At 34.9% G+C, this 19,839-nt stretch overlaps 1 protein-coding gene across 1 annotated transcript in view; it reads left to right on the forward strand.

Annotated features, from left to right (window-relative positions):
- Positions 1 to 19,839, forward strand: part of Rad18 (RAD18 E3 ubiquitin protein ligase) — a 98,881-nt gene that overhangs the window by 22,890 nt on the left and 56,152 nt on the right. The window contains exons 5-7 of the mRNA XM_076841132.1: positions 2,997 to 3,334; positions 5,495 to 5,594; positions 9,474 to 9,658. Coding sequence (XP_076697247.1) covers positions 2,997 to 3,334; positions 5,495 to 5,594; positions 9,474 to 9,658 — 623 coding nt within the window. The remainder of the gene's footprint in view (positions 1 to 2,996; positions 3,335 to 5,494; positions 5,595 to 9,473; positions 9,659 to 19,839) is intronic.

Consider the following 19,839-nt stretch of genomic DNA (forward strand, 5'->3'; position numbering starts at 1 on the left):
GATGTTCAGTATTTCACTTATGATTGGTGTTAGCTTTAAGTTTTTTTGACAATAGTCTTTTATCAGATAAAAATATTTACTTCTGTTTCTGGTTTTCTCGAATATGTTTATTGTAAATTGATATTATTTATTTATTTATTTATTTTTACATTCTGGGGATCAAACCAGGGCCTCATACAAATCTACCATTGAGCTACACCCTCAGCCCTGGGCATTACATTTAAAAAAAAATTTTTTTTTTAAATTCTGGGCATTAAATTTTATCAAATGCTTTTTCTATATTTGTAGAGATGATTATATAGCTTTATACTTTATTTTGCTCATGTAAATTTCATTTATTGATTTTTTTGTATTCTTGGAATAAATCCCACTTGGTTATGATACATTATATACATATTTTGAAAATTTATCTGTAGATTTTATTTGTGCATATTTTATTTAAACTTCTGTATCTGTGCTCAATGAAAGATTCTTTTTTTTTTTTTTTTTAAATATTTATTTATTTTTTTAGTTATCGGCAGACACAACATCTTTGTTTGTATGTGGTGCTGAGGATCGAACCCGTGCCGCACGCATGCCAGACGAGCGCACTATCGCTCGAGCCACATCCCAGACCCAATGAAAGATTCTTGAACTATAATTTTTTCTTCCTAAAATGTGCATATCTGATTTTATCAATTTGAGTTGGGAAATATTTCCCCATTTCTATTTTCTGAATGATTTTGTGCAATGTTGGTATTTTTTTTTCCTTAAATATTTGGTAAAATTCACCAGTGAAAATATGTGGGCCTGGAGTTTTCTTCATAGGAAGGTTTTTAATTATAGCTTTACTTTCTGTAATTGCTAAGGAAGGACTCTTCTTTTTCTGTTTCTTCTATTGTCAAGTGGGTTTTTCTTCTTCTTTTTTGTTTTTTTGGTATTGGGGATTAAACCCAGGTGTGTTTAACCACTAAGCCATATCCCCAGCCCTTTTTATTTTTCATTTTGAGACAGTCTTGGTAAATTGCTTAGGGCCTCACTAAGTTGCTGAGGCTACCCTTAACCTTAGATCTCTTGCCTCAGTCTTTCAACTTGCTAGGATTATAGGCAAATTGCTGGGGTTACAGGTGTGCACCACCACATCTGGCTTCCTTTGTCACTTTTAATGAATAATGTTTTTCAAGGAATTTATCCATTTTATGTAAAATTTCTAATTTATTATTATAAAATATTTATGATCTTACCTAGTAATCTTAATTTCCGTAGTATTTGTAATGATGTGTCCTTTTAATTCTTTGTTTTGGTAATTTGTATTTTCATTCTTTTTTTTGGTATTTAATTTTGGTGGAGATTTAATTATTTTGTTATTTTTTTTTTTTTTTAAATCAACTTTTGGCCTTGCTCATTTTCTCTTGAATGTCTCTTTTTTATTTTACTTGTCTCTGTTATTAAATCCTTCCTTGTTAGGATTTAATTGCTGTTCATTTCCTAAGCTTTTAAATTAGAAGCTCATAATATTGATTTTAATCTATTAAAAATTTCCTTCTAGAGACTGTTTTGGCAAACTCCCATGAAATCATTCAACTCACTATTTTCTAATTTCCACTATGATTTGATCAGTTGGGTAAATACTATTTGTTTTTCTGTCTTTTTCACTCTTTGTATTTCAGTTTAGATATTTTCTGTTGACCTGCTTTCAAATTTACTACTTTTGCTATCTCTTATTATATCCATCCAACTTAGATAAACTATTTTGTAATGATAGAATGTTCATTGTTTTTTTAAATGTATATAAAGTTTTCTTTCATGATGTAGTTTTTCATCCATTTATCTGTGTTTCCTCTGTAACTTATTCATCATAGTTCTTTGGAATGCTGCTTTTTGGATCACTTCTGATCTACTGCTATTGAATATTTTATCTCTTTGCTAATGGCTATTTTTTCTTGCTTCTTTGCATGTCTAGTAATTTTTAAATGTGCGTCGAACATTGTTGACAAAATATAGAAGTTGCAAATTATCTTCCTTTGAAATATATTGAATTTTGTTAGGACAGTTAAATTGCCAGCTTTTCATCTTTGTTCTATCAAGATCTGGTAGTGTTCTCTTAGATTGTTCTGTTTAATTTTGTTTACATGTATCCAGTGTGGTCCATTTTCCTAATGTGTGATCTTTGTGGAATTTCACTGGAATGTCCATGGTCTTCATGAACGCCTCTCTGCTTTGATTGGGCACAAACACTGATGACATTGTGGCCTTGACCTTTGAAATCTCAATTTACTAGTGTCTGTTTCCTACCAGGTAGTCTGTGGTTTTGTTTGCTTTTTCAATCTAGAGATGGTCACAATTAGATGAGAATTTCTGAGCAAATTTCTGGGTTTCCTTCTCATGACTTATACATGCCAAGCACCCTACCTAGCCTCTGTCCTACCTACCCTGTTTGGATTTGAATTTAGTATCCTATTCCCAGAAAATGCTTCCAAGGTACAATCTTGGGGGAACACTGACTGGATCACTTCATGTGTCTCTTCTCTCTCAGAGATCTCAGTTTTGTATTGATTACACTCCAGTGCCTATAACAAATTTGTCCAGATTTTAAAGTTATTTACCATTGGAGAATAAAACTTGCATAAGCTTTTCTCCATGACCAGAACCCGATGAAGTCTTGCCATTTCCTTTTGTAGACATATCAACTACATTTAAAAAAAACTTTTTAGTTATAGATGTACACATTACCTTATTTTATTTAATTTAATTTATGTGATGCTGAGGATCAACCCCAGTGCCTAATACATTCCAGGCAAGCAATCTACTACCAAACCACAACTCCAGCCCTTTTAAGTTAGATTTTTTTTACTTCAAGTTTTATTCTAGAAGAAACATTTTGGTTTGATTATGGTTATGGTGTAAGCTTCATATTTCAGAAAAATAAGTGTTAATTGGGAAAACAGCGCATGTCAGTCCATTTATTATACATAAATTGATATCTTAATTATCTGTTGTGTTTTTTATGTTTCCAGGAATCATCTGTTGCAGTTTGCTTTAGAATCACCACCCATATCTCCTGCTTCTTCCTCTTCTAAGAAACTTGCTGTCAAAGTACATACTCCTGGAGGTTACCGACATTCTTTAAAGCAGGGGAGCAGATTAATAGACAATTTCTTGGTTAGAGAAACTAATGGTTCTACATCAGAGTTGTCAATGAAAGAAAATGACATTAAATTCAGCCCACAGAAAGAGGCAAGCACTTCTCTGGAGACTAAAGCAGCATGTTTTATGGGAAAGACTGCCCTTGGCTTCTCAGATACTAATGGTCTTGAGATACCCTCTACGTCCACTTTGAAGCAAGTTTCTAAAGGTGGGAAATTATTTTTATGTGTATTTTCTTATTTAGTGGAAATATTCTCATTCATATGACAGAAGAATAAATAGACAGCAGTTTTTAGGGGGAAGGATTGGGAAGATATAAAGCAGATTTTACTTTATCATAATCTCAGAGATTGATGTAGTGGGTACTTTTATGTATATTTGTTTTTTCTTTCTCATAGAGTAGAAATTCAGCCTGATTTCTTAAAAACAACAATAACAACTAACAATTACAAAAAAGAAAGAAACAATTTAATTAGTTCATACTTCAGCCTCACAGTAACTTTGTTTCTCATTTTTAAATCCCCCACCCCCATTTAACATACAAGTTTCAATTTAATCTCTAAGAGCTGTTTTTGTCTTCTTATACCATTGTTTGAATACCTGCCTCCATGATGTTTTGCCTGTCATTTAAAGCCTTTGATGATTTGGTTTCTACTCTAGCCATTCCACCTTATTTTTTACCCCTCTCTCTCTTAGAAACCCATTTCAAGCCAAGCTGATCTCCTCATTCTTCCTCCAATATAGCCAGGGATTGGCAAACTGCATTTCCAAGACCAAATCCACCTTGTCACCTATTTCTGTAAATAAAGGTTTACCGGAACACAGCCATGTCCATTTGTTTACAGATTGACTGCTTTCATGCTGCAGTGAAGGAGTTGCATACTAGTGACAAAGGCCATACTGACTTGGAAAGCCTTAATTCTTTACTGCCTAGCCTTTGCTAAGAGTGTTTGGAAACCCCTGTTCTACATCTTTTTAAACTGTCCAGATTCTAAACTACTCATTGATTAGGGCTAGACAACATCCATATCTCACAGCCCTGAAAACACTTGTTTTCCAGTCATTTTGTTTACTGTTTGCTTATCTGTTTGATGAATATATTGCTTTGTTTAACCTTTTGTTTTCTGTGTTTTTTCTTACCAGTGAAATTTGAAGCACCTTTTAGGCAGAAATAGTCTTAGACATCTTCAGTAAACCTATGCCACCCACAGTGCAAGGCTGTTAGTGTTTTTTAAAGTTAGATAAATTAGAATTAATTTATTAGTTAATTAATTTATTTCTTAAGGGAATATAAATTTCACTTAAATTTCCTAGTATGTTTTATCCTCAGTCTTTTTTACCAGTTGTTCTTACTGTATTTTTTTTAAGCTTGATTGCTAATTTAGTTTTTGCTTCACAGAACCTTTTTTCCAAATGAAATCTTATAATGAACCATAACATAAAATTGGCCATGCTCTATTAAAAGTAAGGACAGAGGACCTAGAAATTGTGCTCCTCTGTCACAACATTACCTTCCCTGCTTTAGTCCACTGTATCCATAATGGCTTCTAAGTCTTGAGATTCCTCCACAGATCCTTTTAATTCCATGAAGCAACTTGAGAATGATTGTATTTAATAATTTTAACATTACATACGGAATTATAAATGAGAAGTAAATTAGCAAATTTGTAAGCACTGTCAAAATTGTATAGTATTTGATCTTATCCAGTAAATGCATTAATCCAACTGTACTTACCTGCTCACTTGCCCAAGGCCAGTTATGTCTCCCTGTAGTTGATGTTGATTGTTTCTGTGCTAACTAGGGATGCTCCTAAGGATTGAGAAAAACAGAAGATTTGTTTTATAGTTTGGTCATACTTTGGTAGAAAAGATTTAATCATAGCTTTTCCTTTTTTGGTACTGGGGATTGAAACTGGAGTACCTTACCACTAAACTATATCCCCAGTTTTTTTTCCTTTTTATTTCTTATTTTGAGAGAGGATCTTATGAAGTTGCTAAGACTGGCCTGAACTTGTGATCCTTCTGCCTCAACCTCCCCAGTTGCTTGTATGATAGGTGTATGCCACTGCACCTAACAACCAGAGCATTTTCTAATAAACCAATTTCCAGCCTATGTTCAGTCTTTAAGCCTGGGATTCTGATTTGTGACTTCCCACAATGTAGTTCTTACCCATTAACCAGTCTGTCCTGCTGATGTTGCCCTCTTGGATCATTCCTTTTCTCTTTTGCTTTTGTAAGTTCATGTTAAATTGGGATTATGTTTTGTTTTGTTTTTTAATCTTAATTGCTGAAAGAACCAGCATATATATATATATATTTTTACCCCTTCTACAGATAGTAAATTCTGTGTTTCTCTTTAAAAATACAGTGGATTGTCCTGTTTGCGGGGTTAGCATTCTAGAAAACCACATCAATAAACACTTAGACAGCTGTTTATCACGTGAAGAGAAGAAGGAAAGCCTCAGAAGGTAAGAAAGTTGAGCATAACCCAAGCTATTTTAGTTATGTGCTTTTTGTGGTTCATAAACCCGAAGAAACGGTTCATATTCATTTCATCCCAGTGACCAGTTGTATTCTCCCTCCCATTATTCTTTAATTCTGTTGATCGGATCTCTATCTTTCTCCTTTTGTTCCTCCCTGAGTTCCTACTTTGCCAAATACAGTTATTTTGAATATGTAGCTACTGAATTTTTTACTTGAGAAATTAGTAACTTAAAATTCATTTCTTTTTCATCTCTTTTCTTCTTAGACTTTTAGAACTCCATAAAATCCTATGATTAAAACAAGTAAGGGTAAACTTTGAACATTGAACACATGAAGTCTTTCTTTTTTTTTTTTTTTTTTTTTGTCCTTAGGATGCTCAAAAGTTGTAGAAATTTGCATCAAGCCTTTTTAAAAATTTATTTTTGGACCAGGCATTTATGTATACATGTAAAAATGGTGAAAAAGAGTATGTGTGAAACATGATGTCCTCCCCTCCAATCTGCCCAGTTGACAAACTAATAAGTTGTCAGCTCAGTATTTGTACCCAACTACTATGCTATTCTGCCTCCTTTATACATCAAAGTAACAGTATTTTCTTAAACTAGTCCACTACTTTCACACATATAAGTTATTTAGGAATGAAATTTTAATTGAAGTTAAATTGCAGGATATTAAGAAACCAGTGGCTGATGAAGATAATGAGGAAGCAGAAGCTGCAAATTAGATGAGTCTGATGATGAAGGGAATAAGAGCAATGAGATGGTAGTTGAGAGGAAGAATGAACAGCAAGATCAAGGGATGATTCTTTTAAAAATAGAGGTTATTTAAATCTTTAGTCTCTTTGCTTCCACTGTCTCCAGGGAGAGAACAGATGATAAATGGAACAAAGTGGTGAGTACTAAAGATCAAGAGTCTAGTAATGAAGTTATCCTGGGCCTTGTGAAACGTCTCTTTGGAAACTTTTAGGAAGAAAGGCAGAGAAAATAGGTGTAATTTTGTGAGCTTTGGAAAGACGGAGAAGGATACAATGATTGGTAAGAAGTAAGAATGAATAGAATGATGGGCCCTTAAGTTTGATCTGTTTTGAAGGACTTAGAAGAGTATTTTCCAAACACCACATTAATAAGGCAGGGCCATCTTACTGCTTTTTATAATTAAAAGTAAAAAAATGTGTCACTTAATTTTCACATTTGGAGTGAATGCAGGTTTTGGGGGAAAGTTATATATTATAACTTTATATTATAAATATAAAGTTATATTTCCCTAAGTTATAACACAAAGTGTTATAACTTAACACTGGGTATCATAAACTTCAGTGGTGTTTTGTTAATTTACAGTGTGGGGGGGCAAACATAAGACAATCTGTGTGCACAGATTGTTAGTGAGGTTGCTTAGTTAGTGAGGATTTATGAGACTGGACAGTCCCATGGATTGTTTCCTATAAGCCATGAGAGTCTAATGACCTTTTTTAGAAGTGTTTCTTCCTTAAAAATGATTATAGAAGCTGAGGATTTTCTCCTTAAAGAGTGAGGAATCAACATTGATAATTCTGTTTGAACTTCTCTTTTTCTAGATGCATCTATCATATTCATTTATGTCTGCCTCTGTCAATTTATGGAAAGATGGGCTTATCCATGTGTAATTAGTGGTTCCAGATCCTGCTCCACAGAATCCTGGAGTCCTGTCAGTTAGTCCATAGTACAACTTAGAAGCACTGTGTATTGCATTACCCTCTTAGTGTACTGAGGCTGCTGAAAGTCCTACCTTATAGATAACTTCTGGGTTTTATCCTCATAACTCACATCTTACAGAATCAGTCAGACACACTTATGGGAGCATTTAGCTGAATCTGTCTTTACTTCCTGTCCTGGGGTTTTGTCACATAGAGGAGTCTCTGCTTATTTTTCAGTTTCATCCTCTGCACCCAGATCATCTCCCAGATATGAATGACATCCCTTAACTCATTCTATATAAAATCATCTCCTAGTTGATTCAAAGACTATACCTTCTCATATCCTCAGATTCTGAGACCTTTAAGTGCATTACTCAGTTTTATCAAGTCATAGAAGAAGGATTAATGTCATTTTCATGTTTGAGGAAACATCATATTTTATATTTTAAAATTCTAGATAGAAATAGTTGATCTCTGGTGATGCTTTTCATTGTAAATTCCAGTGAATAGTACGATTTATTTTTATAATTTTTTTGTTATAAATTAGACATTCATCTTTGATAAAATAAGTGTTTTAGATAGGAATCAATGTGAATTATTCCTTCCTGATGCTTGTTATAAATGCCTGTAAAATGATTCATCTGTTGCTACCTACTGTGATATAGTTAAGTAGTTATCTCTGGCTTTTAGATTTTATTAATAGAGCATAAAAGAAATGGTTTAGTCAGGAAATGGCACTATTGGTTCATAAAGACATCTGTGGTTATTTTTGTATTTTTGACTGTAATATTTCTCTAAGTGTGACCTTTGCACTATGTGTACCAGGTGGATCTGGGGGAACCTTGCTGGAAGTATAGACTTTAAACTTCCACTTCAGACCTGAACCACATGAGTAGTGCAAAGGGGATTGAGAATCTGCATTTTAACCAAGCCCTCCTTCCAGGGGAATCTGAGGGAGGCACAACTTTTGTGAACTAGTTCTATGCAGATCCTTTGTAAACTCTTGTTTTTTTGATAAACCTGTTACTCTCAAGTTCCTATTAATTTTTACCTGAACCTTTTCTGTTCTCATTTTGAAATGACTACGGTTATAATAACCACTTCAAAAACATACTAAGCACCTAATTACCATCAAGCTGAATGAGGGGCTGTACTCAGGGAGTCATGCTATAATCAGATAAAATGGATTAAAACTCACTAAGGAGTTCCTGTTTATGAAGATTGTTTCAAGTCGCGATTGATGTTTGTAGGCAAGCTTGAATTCTAGTCTATTTTAAGAAATAATGTTTTCTTTTGGGGCAAAGAGTAGGAGAAGGTAATATAACATGACTTTGTTATACTTAAAATTATTATCAGTGTATTTATTATATAAATAGATTGAAAAATGAGAAGCCAGATGGTAATTTTCCTAATGCATTTTTTATAAGGCCTTATGTGTTTATTAACATAAATACTTGAAGAGGACAGAAGCTTGTTTTTTTTTTTTTTAATCATTGTTTTCCTTTGTGTTCATTGAAGATTACTGCTCACTCTCCAACTTTCTGAATTTGTTTTTCAGTGGCAGTAATGAGCTGAGTAAAGTTGACAGTTCCCCTTTTATTCATCTAGTCCCTTTCAAAACAATTGTTTAATGTTTGAGGGGCACATTTGTCTGTTTATCAGAATGTTTTCTAGAGAAGCTATTTGTAATAATAATACCTATACCCACAGCCTAACTCTCAATAGTGTTTATATTGTAATCATTTGACATAATTGGTTTTTATAGGAACTTTTCATGGAAACCATGGGTAAATTTTAGGAAAAGCATGCTTTAAAGAGAATTGATCAGGTCTACATAAGTGTGATTCTAAGTGAAATTGTCATAACATTGAGTCCATAAACCTTCCATATAAGCTTTCTAAGTCTTCATCTTTAGACCTGACCTCTTTCTGAGACCTAAGTCTTACTTCAGGAGCTGCCTGGATTTCTCTATCTGAACATTGCTGGCACCTCAGGGGCACCATTGTCAAACACCATCAACTTTTCCACAAACTAAATTCTTCTCTTTCCTCTCATTATTGTAATGTCTCTACTGTTCTCCCAGTCACCCATGTGTTGAGTCAGAAGATAAATTATTGTTTTACATGAAAGCATTTGATAATAATTCACAATAATCCTCAGGGAACTTTTTTTTTTTCCTTTGCCTTTTCAGTTTTGTTAACAAAAGGAAGCCACTGCCCAAAACAGTGTATAACTTGCTCTCTGATCGTGATTTAAAGAAAAAACTAAAACAGCATGGATTGTCTACTCAAGGAAATAAACAGCAGCTTATTAAAAGGCATCAAGAATTTGTACATATGTACAATGCCCAATGTGATGCTTTGCATCCTAAATCAGGTAAAGTAGTAAAATAATGAGTTATGCTTATCATCTGGGTAAAACACTTCTGTGTAGCTCAGATATTAAAAACCATAAAGAAAAAAAATTTAGTGAGTACATTTTTGGTAATAGTTAAGATATGCAAATTTATTCCTTCAAATGTTACCTAGAGATTACTACAATAAGCTAGCCTTTTTCTCATCCTGTCTCCTAATACCTATGTCCCCATTCTCAGAGACAGCACTGTTACCAGGTTCTTAGGCATTTTTCAGATAGCATGGTGGTGAAGAGTGGATCTGGAGATATAGTTCTTCAGCTCTGTGGCTGGGTGACTCTGGGCAAATTACTTGGTATCTCTGTACCTCAGTTTTCTCATCCATAAAAGAATGGTTATGATACTATATGTCCCCTCCTGTGTGTCTCATTTTGGATATTCACTTGCATCCTTTAAAATACCCTTTATAGTAAACTAGTAACTGTGTTTCTCTGAGTTCTGTGAGCTGCTCTAGCAAATAATCAAACTTGAGGAAGTGTTACCAGACCCAAGCCTGCCTGCCTGTTACTAGAAAACCAATACTGGGGAAAGGAGAACTGGTGGGAAAGAAATCAGGTTTTGTCAAGAGCTGGCACCCTGAGAAGATGAGGGAGCTATTATGCTCCGAAGAAGTGTTAGGGAACTCATTTGTGCAAAAAGAGATGGAAAGGAGGTACAGGAGGCATTCTGGGTGGGGTCTTTGTCATCTAGGGCATGTTGTCAACCTCAACCTAGTCTGACTGCAACATGGCTATCTTGACCTCTGAGTCTAGTTTGTATAATTCTTTGGGTAAACATATTACTTTTTGCAAGTTAAACTTCACAGAAAACCTATATGCTTTGTGTTAGTTGCTGCATAGGACTAAAGAGTAAGAAGAGTTAAACATTAGGATGTAATCTGAAGGTCACTAGATGTTCTAGGTTCTGTAAATCTAAAGAAAGATTATTTAGCAGGTAACCCTTTAATCACTTTGGTGTGGCTTTCCTTTAGACTTTAGGATGCTGAGCAAAGTGAAGGAAATCAAAAGTAAGTCTGCCAAGGACAACTGGCAGAGGGACAGCATTATCACTGTCACAACTGGATTGTGCAAACCCTGGTTAGTCAAAAGCACTAGTGAACAACCTGTGGCTTATGATTGTCATTGGAAGCATACAAGAGACAGTCTTGTGGGACAGAGCCCTTGTCTTGTGGGATCTGATGCTTTTTCAAGGTAGATAATGAGGGAATTGAATTGAGCATATAGCTGGTATCTTTTGAAGAATTGCTTGCTTGCATGGTATATGAGGGGAAATCGCCACATATCTTGTTTCAGAAGTATGAGAGTATAGTGTGAAAGAGTAAGTTTCTTTTTTCTTTATTTTATTTTGTAGATGGACAGCATGCCTTTATTTAATTTTTTAATGCAGTGCTAAGAATTGAACTCAGTGCTTCACATATGCTAGGCAAGAGTTCTGCTGTGAGCTACAGCCCCAGCCCCTGAATTTCTTTTTCTGTTGTACACACACAAAAACAAACAAAAAACAACAACAAAAAAACTTTTATTTTTCATCATCATCTAGTTTGCCATATGCATCTTTAACTTATTATAGTCTACCTTCAAATAATATATTACTTCATGTTCTTCATGTATAAGGGAAGGATCCTACAACTTCCATTCTTTTTATTATTGTCATAGATTTTTCTTCTGTTTATGTTAAAAACTCCTTAATATCTTTTGCTTTAAGCTGTCACTTTTTCTTTTAGATATAATAAAAAGTAATTGGACATTGTGGCACATTTCTGTAATCCCAGCTGCTTGGGAGGCTGAGGAAGGAGGATTGTAAGTTCCAGGTTAATCAGGGCAATTTAGCACAACCTGTCTCAAAATAAGAGATAAAAAGGTATGGGAATGTAGTTCAGTGGCAGAGTGTGTGAATCCGTGGGTTCAATCCTGGTCTTTAAAAAAAAAAAAAAAGTCTACCTATATATTTACCATTTCTAGCATTCTGAATTTCTTTTTGTAGATTTAGACTTCCATCCACTGTCATTTTTTTCCCTGAAAAATTTAGTCACTATTTCTTGTAATGCACATATATTGTTGAGACCAATTCTCTTAGCTTTTGGTTTATCTGAAATCGTCTTAATTTTGCAGTCTTTTTTTTTAAAGTGTGTGTGTGTGTGTGTGTGTGTGTGTGTGAGAGAGAGAGAAAAATGCTCTGCCACTGAGCTACATCCCCAGCCCTTTTTTATTTTGAGATATGGTTTTGCTAAGTTGCCCAGGCTGGCCTTGAACTTGTGATGGGATCTTCCTTAGCTTCTGAAGTAGCTGGGACTATAGGCATGTGCTTAAAAATTATTTTGTTCAGAAATGATACTGAATTTGTAGGAAAGCTGAAAGGGTGTCATAAAGAACATATGTATACCCTTTATACAAAATGCCCCACTTGCTCTTTATTTATAGTTTCTATCTCTTTTTCTCTGTTGGTATGTGTGTGGGTGTGCATATATTCACACATACATTTATCTTCTTCATTAATTAATTAATTTTATTTAAGTATATATGACAGCAGAATGCATTTTGATTCATTGTATACAACTGCAGCACAACTTCTCATTTCTCTGGTTGTACATGATATAACGTCACACCACATGTACAGTCATACATGTACCCAGGGTAATGATGTCCATCTCATTCCACCATCTTTCCTGCCCCCATGCCTCCTCCCCACTCCTCCCTCCCCTTTGCCCAATCCGAGTTCCTCTATTTTTCCTATCCTCCGCACCCCCCTCCCAATTATGAATCAGCAGCCTTAAATCAGAGAGAATATTCAGCCTTTTTTTTGGGGGGGGGGAATTGACAACTTCACTTAGCATGATATTCTACATCTCTATCCATTTACCTGCAAATGCCATAATTTTATTCTCTTTTAATGCTGGGTGATATTCCATTTTGTATATATACCACAGTTTCTTTATCCATTCATCTATTGAGGGGCATCTAGATTGCTTCCACAGTTATAGCTATTGTGAGTTGGGCTTCTGTAAATGTTGATGTGGCTGCCTTACTAGAGTATGCTGATTTTAAGTCCTTTAGGTTTAGACTGAAGAGTGGGAAAGCTAGGTCAAATACTAAGTTTTCCAAGGAATCTCTAAACCTTATGAGAATAAATTGCATAACCTGGTCTCTTTACCTCTAAATACTTCGTTGTGTATTTCCTTGGGTGGGTGAGGGGGTAGTATTTATTGTCGCTGTACAAGTTATCAGTTTCAGTGAATTTAGCTTTCTTGGAATACTCTAATTTATCATCTCTGTTCCAGTTGCTTCAGTGGATCCAATAATGGCCTTTATGGATTTTTTTTTTTGTTCACTGTAGGATGTGATCCAGTTTTGGATCACTTATTGCATTTAGTTGTATTATCTTTTCAAACTCTTTCAGTGTGAAACAATTAGTCTTTCATGACATTAGCCTTTAAAAAAAAAACAAACTGTCTTTGGGGTGTGTGTGTGTGTGTGTGTGTGTGTGTGTGTTGCTAAATACAGTGGTTCTCCTTTTGGATTTGTGTTTACTGTTTTCTTATAATTTCATCAAGGTTGTGCATTCATGGCCAAAAAGTGAGGGTTTTTTCCCCGCAGACTGTCACTTCTAGGGATGCTTGACACTTATGAGCCCATCTTTGTGATATTAATTTAATAACATGGTCAGTGTCTCCATTGTGTATGTTGTTTTCCCTCTTACTAGTGAGAAATCTATAGAGAGATAACCGTTCTCTACCTTATTAATGTTTCACATGTGTATTTAGCTTCCTGTGGTAACTTACCTGTCCGAGTCTTTTCTTTGATAGTTTTTAAATGATTTCCCAGCTCCATCACTCCCTTCACATTTGCCAGTTGGCATTTGTTATGATTCTGAAAACAAGAGCCTTTCCTCTACCTTGTTTCCCACCCCCACTTCATTTGTTATGGATGTGGATCCACAGATTTATAGCTTCTTACCATTCCTGGTTATTGTGGTGTTTGTAGTTTTTCAGATTTGACCAGTAGGAGGTCTTCATACTGATTCCTAGTCCTCTTAACATGCATCCGTTGCTTTGATTGCCATTTCCTTCTTTATGGCATAGTAAAATATTACAGCCTAATCTTGTCCTTCCACATCCCAGCCCTGGAATTAGCCATTTCTCTGAGGAGCTCTGAGAAACCAAGATGTAGCTACCAGCTATGCTTCTTTTGCAGTTGGAGTTTGGGAGTGTGTGTGTGTATACATTTGTATACATATATATGCATATGAACAGATGGATACATACATAAATACACATGTGTGCACACATTTGTAACATGTATATGCATGCATGTAAATCCATTTACACTTACCATGTTTTTAGAGATCATGAGAATACACTAAAACCTCTACTTTTAGTCCAACCCTTTAGGGTTCTTTACTTTTCTCTAATCTGTGTTTTTCGTTTTTTTTCTAGTCAGAATCATCCCTTCTATGAGAATCAAAACTTTTTCTAATTTGTTATTTATTTGATATATAGTGAGGCTTACTTGATTTACTTTATATCCAACTTTTGTTGTTATTATTTACTTCCCTCTTGAAATTATAAAATATAAATAACTTGAATGTGTAACATTGAAACCACTGAAAATATATATTTTTGCAGTGGACCATCTGCTGTCATGAAGTATGACAGAGTTGCAGCATCGTTTTCTTTTGTTTGAAGAGGGTTCCTAATCTTTTGTTGGATCATTTTATGATGGTAGCTTTAAAATTCCTGTCAGATAATTCCAACAACTGAGTTATCCTGGTTCTTAGCATGACAAGATTTTGGTTTTTGGTTTTTGGTTTTTTAATTTATCCTGGAAATTCTGAGTGTTTTAGAATGGGACTTAGAACCTATTTAATTATTGTACGTAGTAGGAAATCACCTTGTTGGGGTTTAGCCTATTTAGTGGGCTGAGTGTGACAGTTTAGTCACACTAAGCGGGCCGGGAGTATCAGCAGTGTTTAGCTTGGTAGGTGAGGTATTGTCAAAAAGATTTCTAGATACTTCCTTTCACAGTCTTCTGCTTAGAGAGAGTAGATTTTCCTTGGGACTTTTTTGTCAGTGCTTATTGATAGTTTCAGCTTAGTATGTGATATATAGAAGATAAAATGAAAATGCAGGGAGTTCAGTTCTGCATCTTTTCTCAAATTGAGGTTCTCAGTAGTCCCTAATTTTTTTTTCAGTTTTTAAATTTTAATTTGTCATATACGACAGCAGAATACATTATAATTCGTACTACACATATAGACCACAATTTTTCATATCTCCTGGTTGTACACAAAGTAGAGTCACACAATTTGTGTCTTCATATATGTACTTAGGGTAATGATGTCCATCTCGTTTCACCATCCCCATTCCCTCCTCCCTTTTTCTCCCTTCCCCTTTCCCCTTTGCCCTATCTAGAATTCCTCTAATCTTCCCAAGCCCCCCACCCCTGCCACATTATGGATCAGTAGCCTTAAATCAGAGAAAACATTTGGCATTTGTTTTTTGGGGGGATTGGCTTACTTCACTTAGCATTATCTTCTCCAACTCCATCCACTTACCTGCAAATGCCATGATTTTGTTCTCATTTAATGCTGAATAATATTCCGTTGTGTGTATATGCCACTTTTTTTTTTTATCCATTCATCTACTGAAGGGTGTCTACGTTGGTTCCACAGTTTAGATATTGTGAATAGTGCTGCTATAAACATTGATGTTACTGTGTCCCTGTAGTATGCTGTTTTTAAAAATCCTTTGGGTATAGACCGAGGAGTGGGATAGCTGTGTCAGATACTGGTTCCATTCCCAGTTTTCTAAGGATTCTCCATACTGCTTTCCATATTGGCTGTACCAATTTGCAGTCCCATCAGCAATGTATGAGTGTGCCTTTTTCCCCACCTCCTCTCAACACTTATTGTTATTTGTATTCTTAACAGCTGCCATTCTGACTGGAGTGAGTAGTTTTGATTTGCATTTCTCTAATTGCTAGAGATGTTGAACATTTTTTCATATATTTGTTGATCACTTGTATATCTTCTTCTGTGAAATGTCTGTTAAGTTCGTTGGCCCTTTTATTGACTAAGTTATTTATTTTTTTGGTGTTAAGATTTTTGAGTTATTTATATATCCTTGAGATGAATGCTCTATCTGACTTGTGTGTGGTAAGAATTTGTTCCCAAATTGTAGACTCTGTATTCACCTGATTGTTTCTTTTGCTGAGCAGAAGTTTTTAGTTTGAATCCATCCCATTTGTTGATTCCTGATATTAATTCTTGTGCTATAGGAGTCTTATTAAGGAAGTTGGGGTCTAATCTGACATGATAGAGATTTGGCCTAATTTGTCTTCTAATAGACACAGTGTCTCTGGTTTAATTTCTAGGTCCATGATCCACTTTGAGTTTTGTGCATGGTGAGAGATAGAGGTTTAATTTCATTTTGTTGCATATGGATTTCCAGTTTTCCCAGCACCATTTGTTGAAGAGGCTGTCTTTTCTCTAATGTACGTTTTTGGCGCCCTTGTCTAATATAGGATAACTGTAATTATGTGGGTTTGTAATGCTAAAGAAAGAAATTAAGGAACACCTTAGAAGATGGAAAAATCTACTTTGTTCTTTTTTTTAATATTTATTTTTTAGTTATCGGCAGACACAACATCTTTATTTGTACGTGGTGCTGAGAATCGAACCCGGGCCGCACGCATGCCAGGCGAGTGCGCTACCGCTTGAGCCACATCCCCAGCCCTACTTTGTTCTTTTTAGGCAGAATTAATATTGTCAAAATGACCATACTACCAAAAGCACTATACAGATTTAATGTAATTCTGATCCAAACCCCAATGACATTCCTCATAGAAATAGAAAAAGCAGTCATGAAACTCATCTGGAAAAATAAGAGACCCAGAATTGCTAAAGCAGTCCTTAGCAAGAAGAGTGAAGGTGGCATCACTATACCAGACCTTAAACTATACTACAGAGGTATAGTAACAAAAATGACATGGTATTGGCACCAAAATAGCAGTCCATTTTTGTACCTTTCAGTGTTCTCTTAAAATTGTTGTATCCAAGGTAGTTGTCTTTAGTGGGGAAGAAGAGGGAGAAATGAGTCTAGCCCATCTTGTTTGGAATCAGGAGTTCTTTTTCATGTGTTTCTAATTTCTGTCATAGGTGTATGCACATTTAGGATTATTGCATCTTCTTGGTGAATTGACTTGTTTTTCACTTGATTTTACTCTTCATCCTTGATAACATTGATTGTTCTGAAGCCAGTTGTGCTAATACAGCTCTTTTAGGCTTCTTTGCTTTAGTGTTTACATGATACATCTCTGTCCATACTTTTATTTCTAATCCGTCTTTTTATTTAAAATAGGTTTTTATTGCAATTTGGTCTTATTCTTTTTAAAATCCAGTATGGCTTTGTTTTTGTCTTTTATTTGGTTCTTTTAGACCATTCATGTTTAATGTAATTATTGATGGAGTTGGCTTAAATTTAACATCTTGCTAAATTTTTTTTCTTCTGCTGCTTTTGGTCTTTTAATCATTTTTTTTAAAGCTGTCTTTTTGTTGATTTAGCATTTCTTATTGTTCCACTTTATTTTTGCAGTTGGCTTAGTATTTCTTTTTTCAAAAAATGTGGTCACTCTACCGTTTGCAATATATATCCTTAGTTACAGTCTACCTTTAAATAGCATACAGCTTGCTTCAGTTGTTTATTAAACGTTTTAACAGTGTATTCTCAGTTCTTAATTTTTTGTGCTATTGAATCACATAATACATTGCTATTGTTTTCCTAGCAAACAGATAATTTGTTTTAGAGGAGTTAAAAAGAAAAATGCACATTTTACGTTTACCTTTATGATTGCCGTTTCCAATAGTTTGTTTATTGTAGAGATCAGTTTCTGGTTCTTCTGCTTAAAGAACTTCCTTTAATATGTTTTGTAGTAGAGGACTGCTAATAAATTCCTGTCTGCTTGTGGTTGTCTCAGAATTTTTTTTTTAAATTTAACATCTTGCTAAATTTTTTTCTTCTGTTTAACTTTTGAAAGATACCTTCATTGTTATAGAAATCTAAATTAGTAAACTTTTTTTGGGTCAGTGCTTTAAAAATGTTACTACATTATTTTCTGCCTGGAATAGTTTCTGATTAGAGATGTGATGTAATTCTGGATGTTTTTTATGTAATATACTTTTCCCCTTCTGGCTTCAAGATTTTATGTGGGTACACGTTGTTGTTTGTTTTTGTATTTGTTTTATTTTGTATTAATGTTCTTTGACTTTTTTGCATTTGTAATTTGGTGTCTTTCATTATATTTGGCAAGTTCTAGACATTAGGTTTTCAGCTATTTCTTTTTTTCTCTTCATTTCTTTGGGATTTCTATTACATTTGTTTTATTCTTCTGCTATTGTCCCACAGCTTAGATGCTTTGTTTGTTGTGGATTCTCTCTATTTTCAGATTAGATAATACCAATCCCATTTCAGGTTCATTATTTTTCCCCGTAAGTATTTCAAATTATCCTGTTACTTTTTTCTTTTTAAATATAGCATTTTTATTTATTTTACTATTATTTTGTTGGTACTGCGGATTGAACCCAGGGGCATTTAACCTTGAGCCACATCCCCATCCCTTTTTATTTTTTATTTTGAGACAGGGTCTAACTAAATTGCTGAGGCTGACTTTGAAATTGCAGTCCTCTAGTTTCAGCCTCTCAAGTCACTGGGATTATAGGCATGCACACTGTGCCTGGCTATTTTATTCTTTTTTTTTTTTTTTTAATTTTTTCAATTTTTGTTTTTTAGTTGTTGATAGTCCTTTATTTATTTTACATAGTGCTGAGAATCGAACCCAGTGCCTCACACATGCCAGGCAAGTACGCTACCGCTGAGCCCCAACCCTAGCCCTATTTTATTCTTTTTTAAGGAAAGAATTTCTACTGATACACTTTCTACTGAAATGCTCCATTTGTTCATATTATTTGTTTTTTTCCACTGGATCTTTAGTGTATTATTAATTGTTATTTTGTATCCCATGTCATATAATTTAATCTGAGTTTGTTTTCTTATTACTGTTACAAGTCTTTGTTGAAAGCCAGACTTTATATGTAAGAATGTAAGAATCTGAATACTGAAGTATTATATAGTATTTGTGCCTAGAAGTAGATGTGTCTCTTCTTCTGTTAGGTCTTTATTTCCTGGGATTCTTCAAATTTAGTCTATACTTGTACTTGGTTTGGATTTTGTTGTTGCTATGGTTACCCTCAGAGCAACATAATTTTCACATTTCTTGAGAACTCCCTAGTAGCTTATGTTGGTGGGTGAGTTGTCATTAATTTTTTTTAATGTGTCTACCATGCATAACTGAGTTTTCCCCTGTGATCCTGTACCTTATGTTCATTTCTTTCCCAGTGGTGGAGGAAGCTTGCTGTTGCTTGTCTCTTGGAGCCTTCTCAGTTCTTGGCACAGAGAAAGGGGCTCTTCTCTGTTGTACTGACTCAGACTGTGTCTTAGGCAGGCCCTTTGATTCTGGTCCCCAGGGGTAGGGTTCTCAGTTACCAGTACCACCCACAGTAGTGTAGTGGTCTTCCAGTTTGGACCTGGAGTGGGATTTTGACCCTTTTGCAGGGGTAGAGGTTTTTGTCTGTAGTTATTTGCTTACTTTCCCCAACAGTAGTAGGGATTTACTTGTATTCTGAGGGCAACAGTTTTGCTGATCCTTTTCCAGTAGTTTAGTCCTTTCATTTCTTAAGGGATAAAGATTTAGTTGGGACTTCATCTCTGTCCTGCACTGTGGGTCTCTTCGTTCCCATGCCTGAATCTGGAGGGAGAATTTTTTTCTTATTATCTATATTTCCCCAGTGAAAGACAGACTGGATACTCCTGAGTAGAAAACAGCCTGCTTTGCATATGATGTGCCTTGTGTTTAAGCCCCCCTGGGCTTTAATCTTCCTGGAAGCCCACCTTTGTTTGGCCTTTTGCAATTCATCAAAAAGTTTAACTAAAATCCTCTTACTCAGAGGCAGGGTAGTCCCAGTTTTTCTCCTGTACACTGTATTGTGTTCACTGGTGCTTATGACCCCACCCTACCCCAGGCACCTCTCTTGTCTTAGGTTTCAGGCTAGTTGGTGATTTTAGATCTAATGAAGTAAAAAACAATTGTGGTTT

The sequence above is a fragment of the Callospermophilus lateralis genome, chromosome 20, assembly GCF_048772815.1.
Source record: "Callospermophilus lateralis isolate mCalLat2 chromosome 20, mCalLat2.hap1, whole genome shotgun sequence".
Lineage (NCBI taxonomy): Eukaryota > Metazoa > Chordata > Mammalia > Rodentia > Sciuridae > Callospermophilus > Callospermophilus lateralis.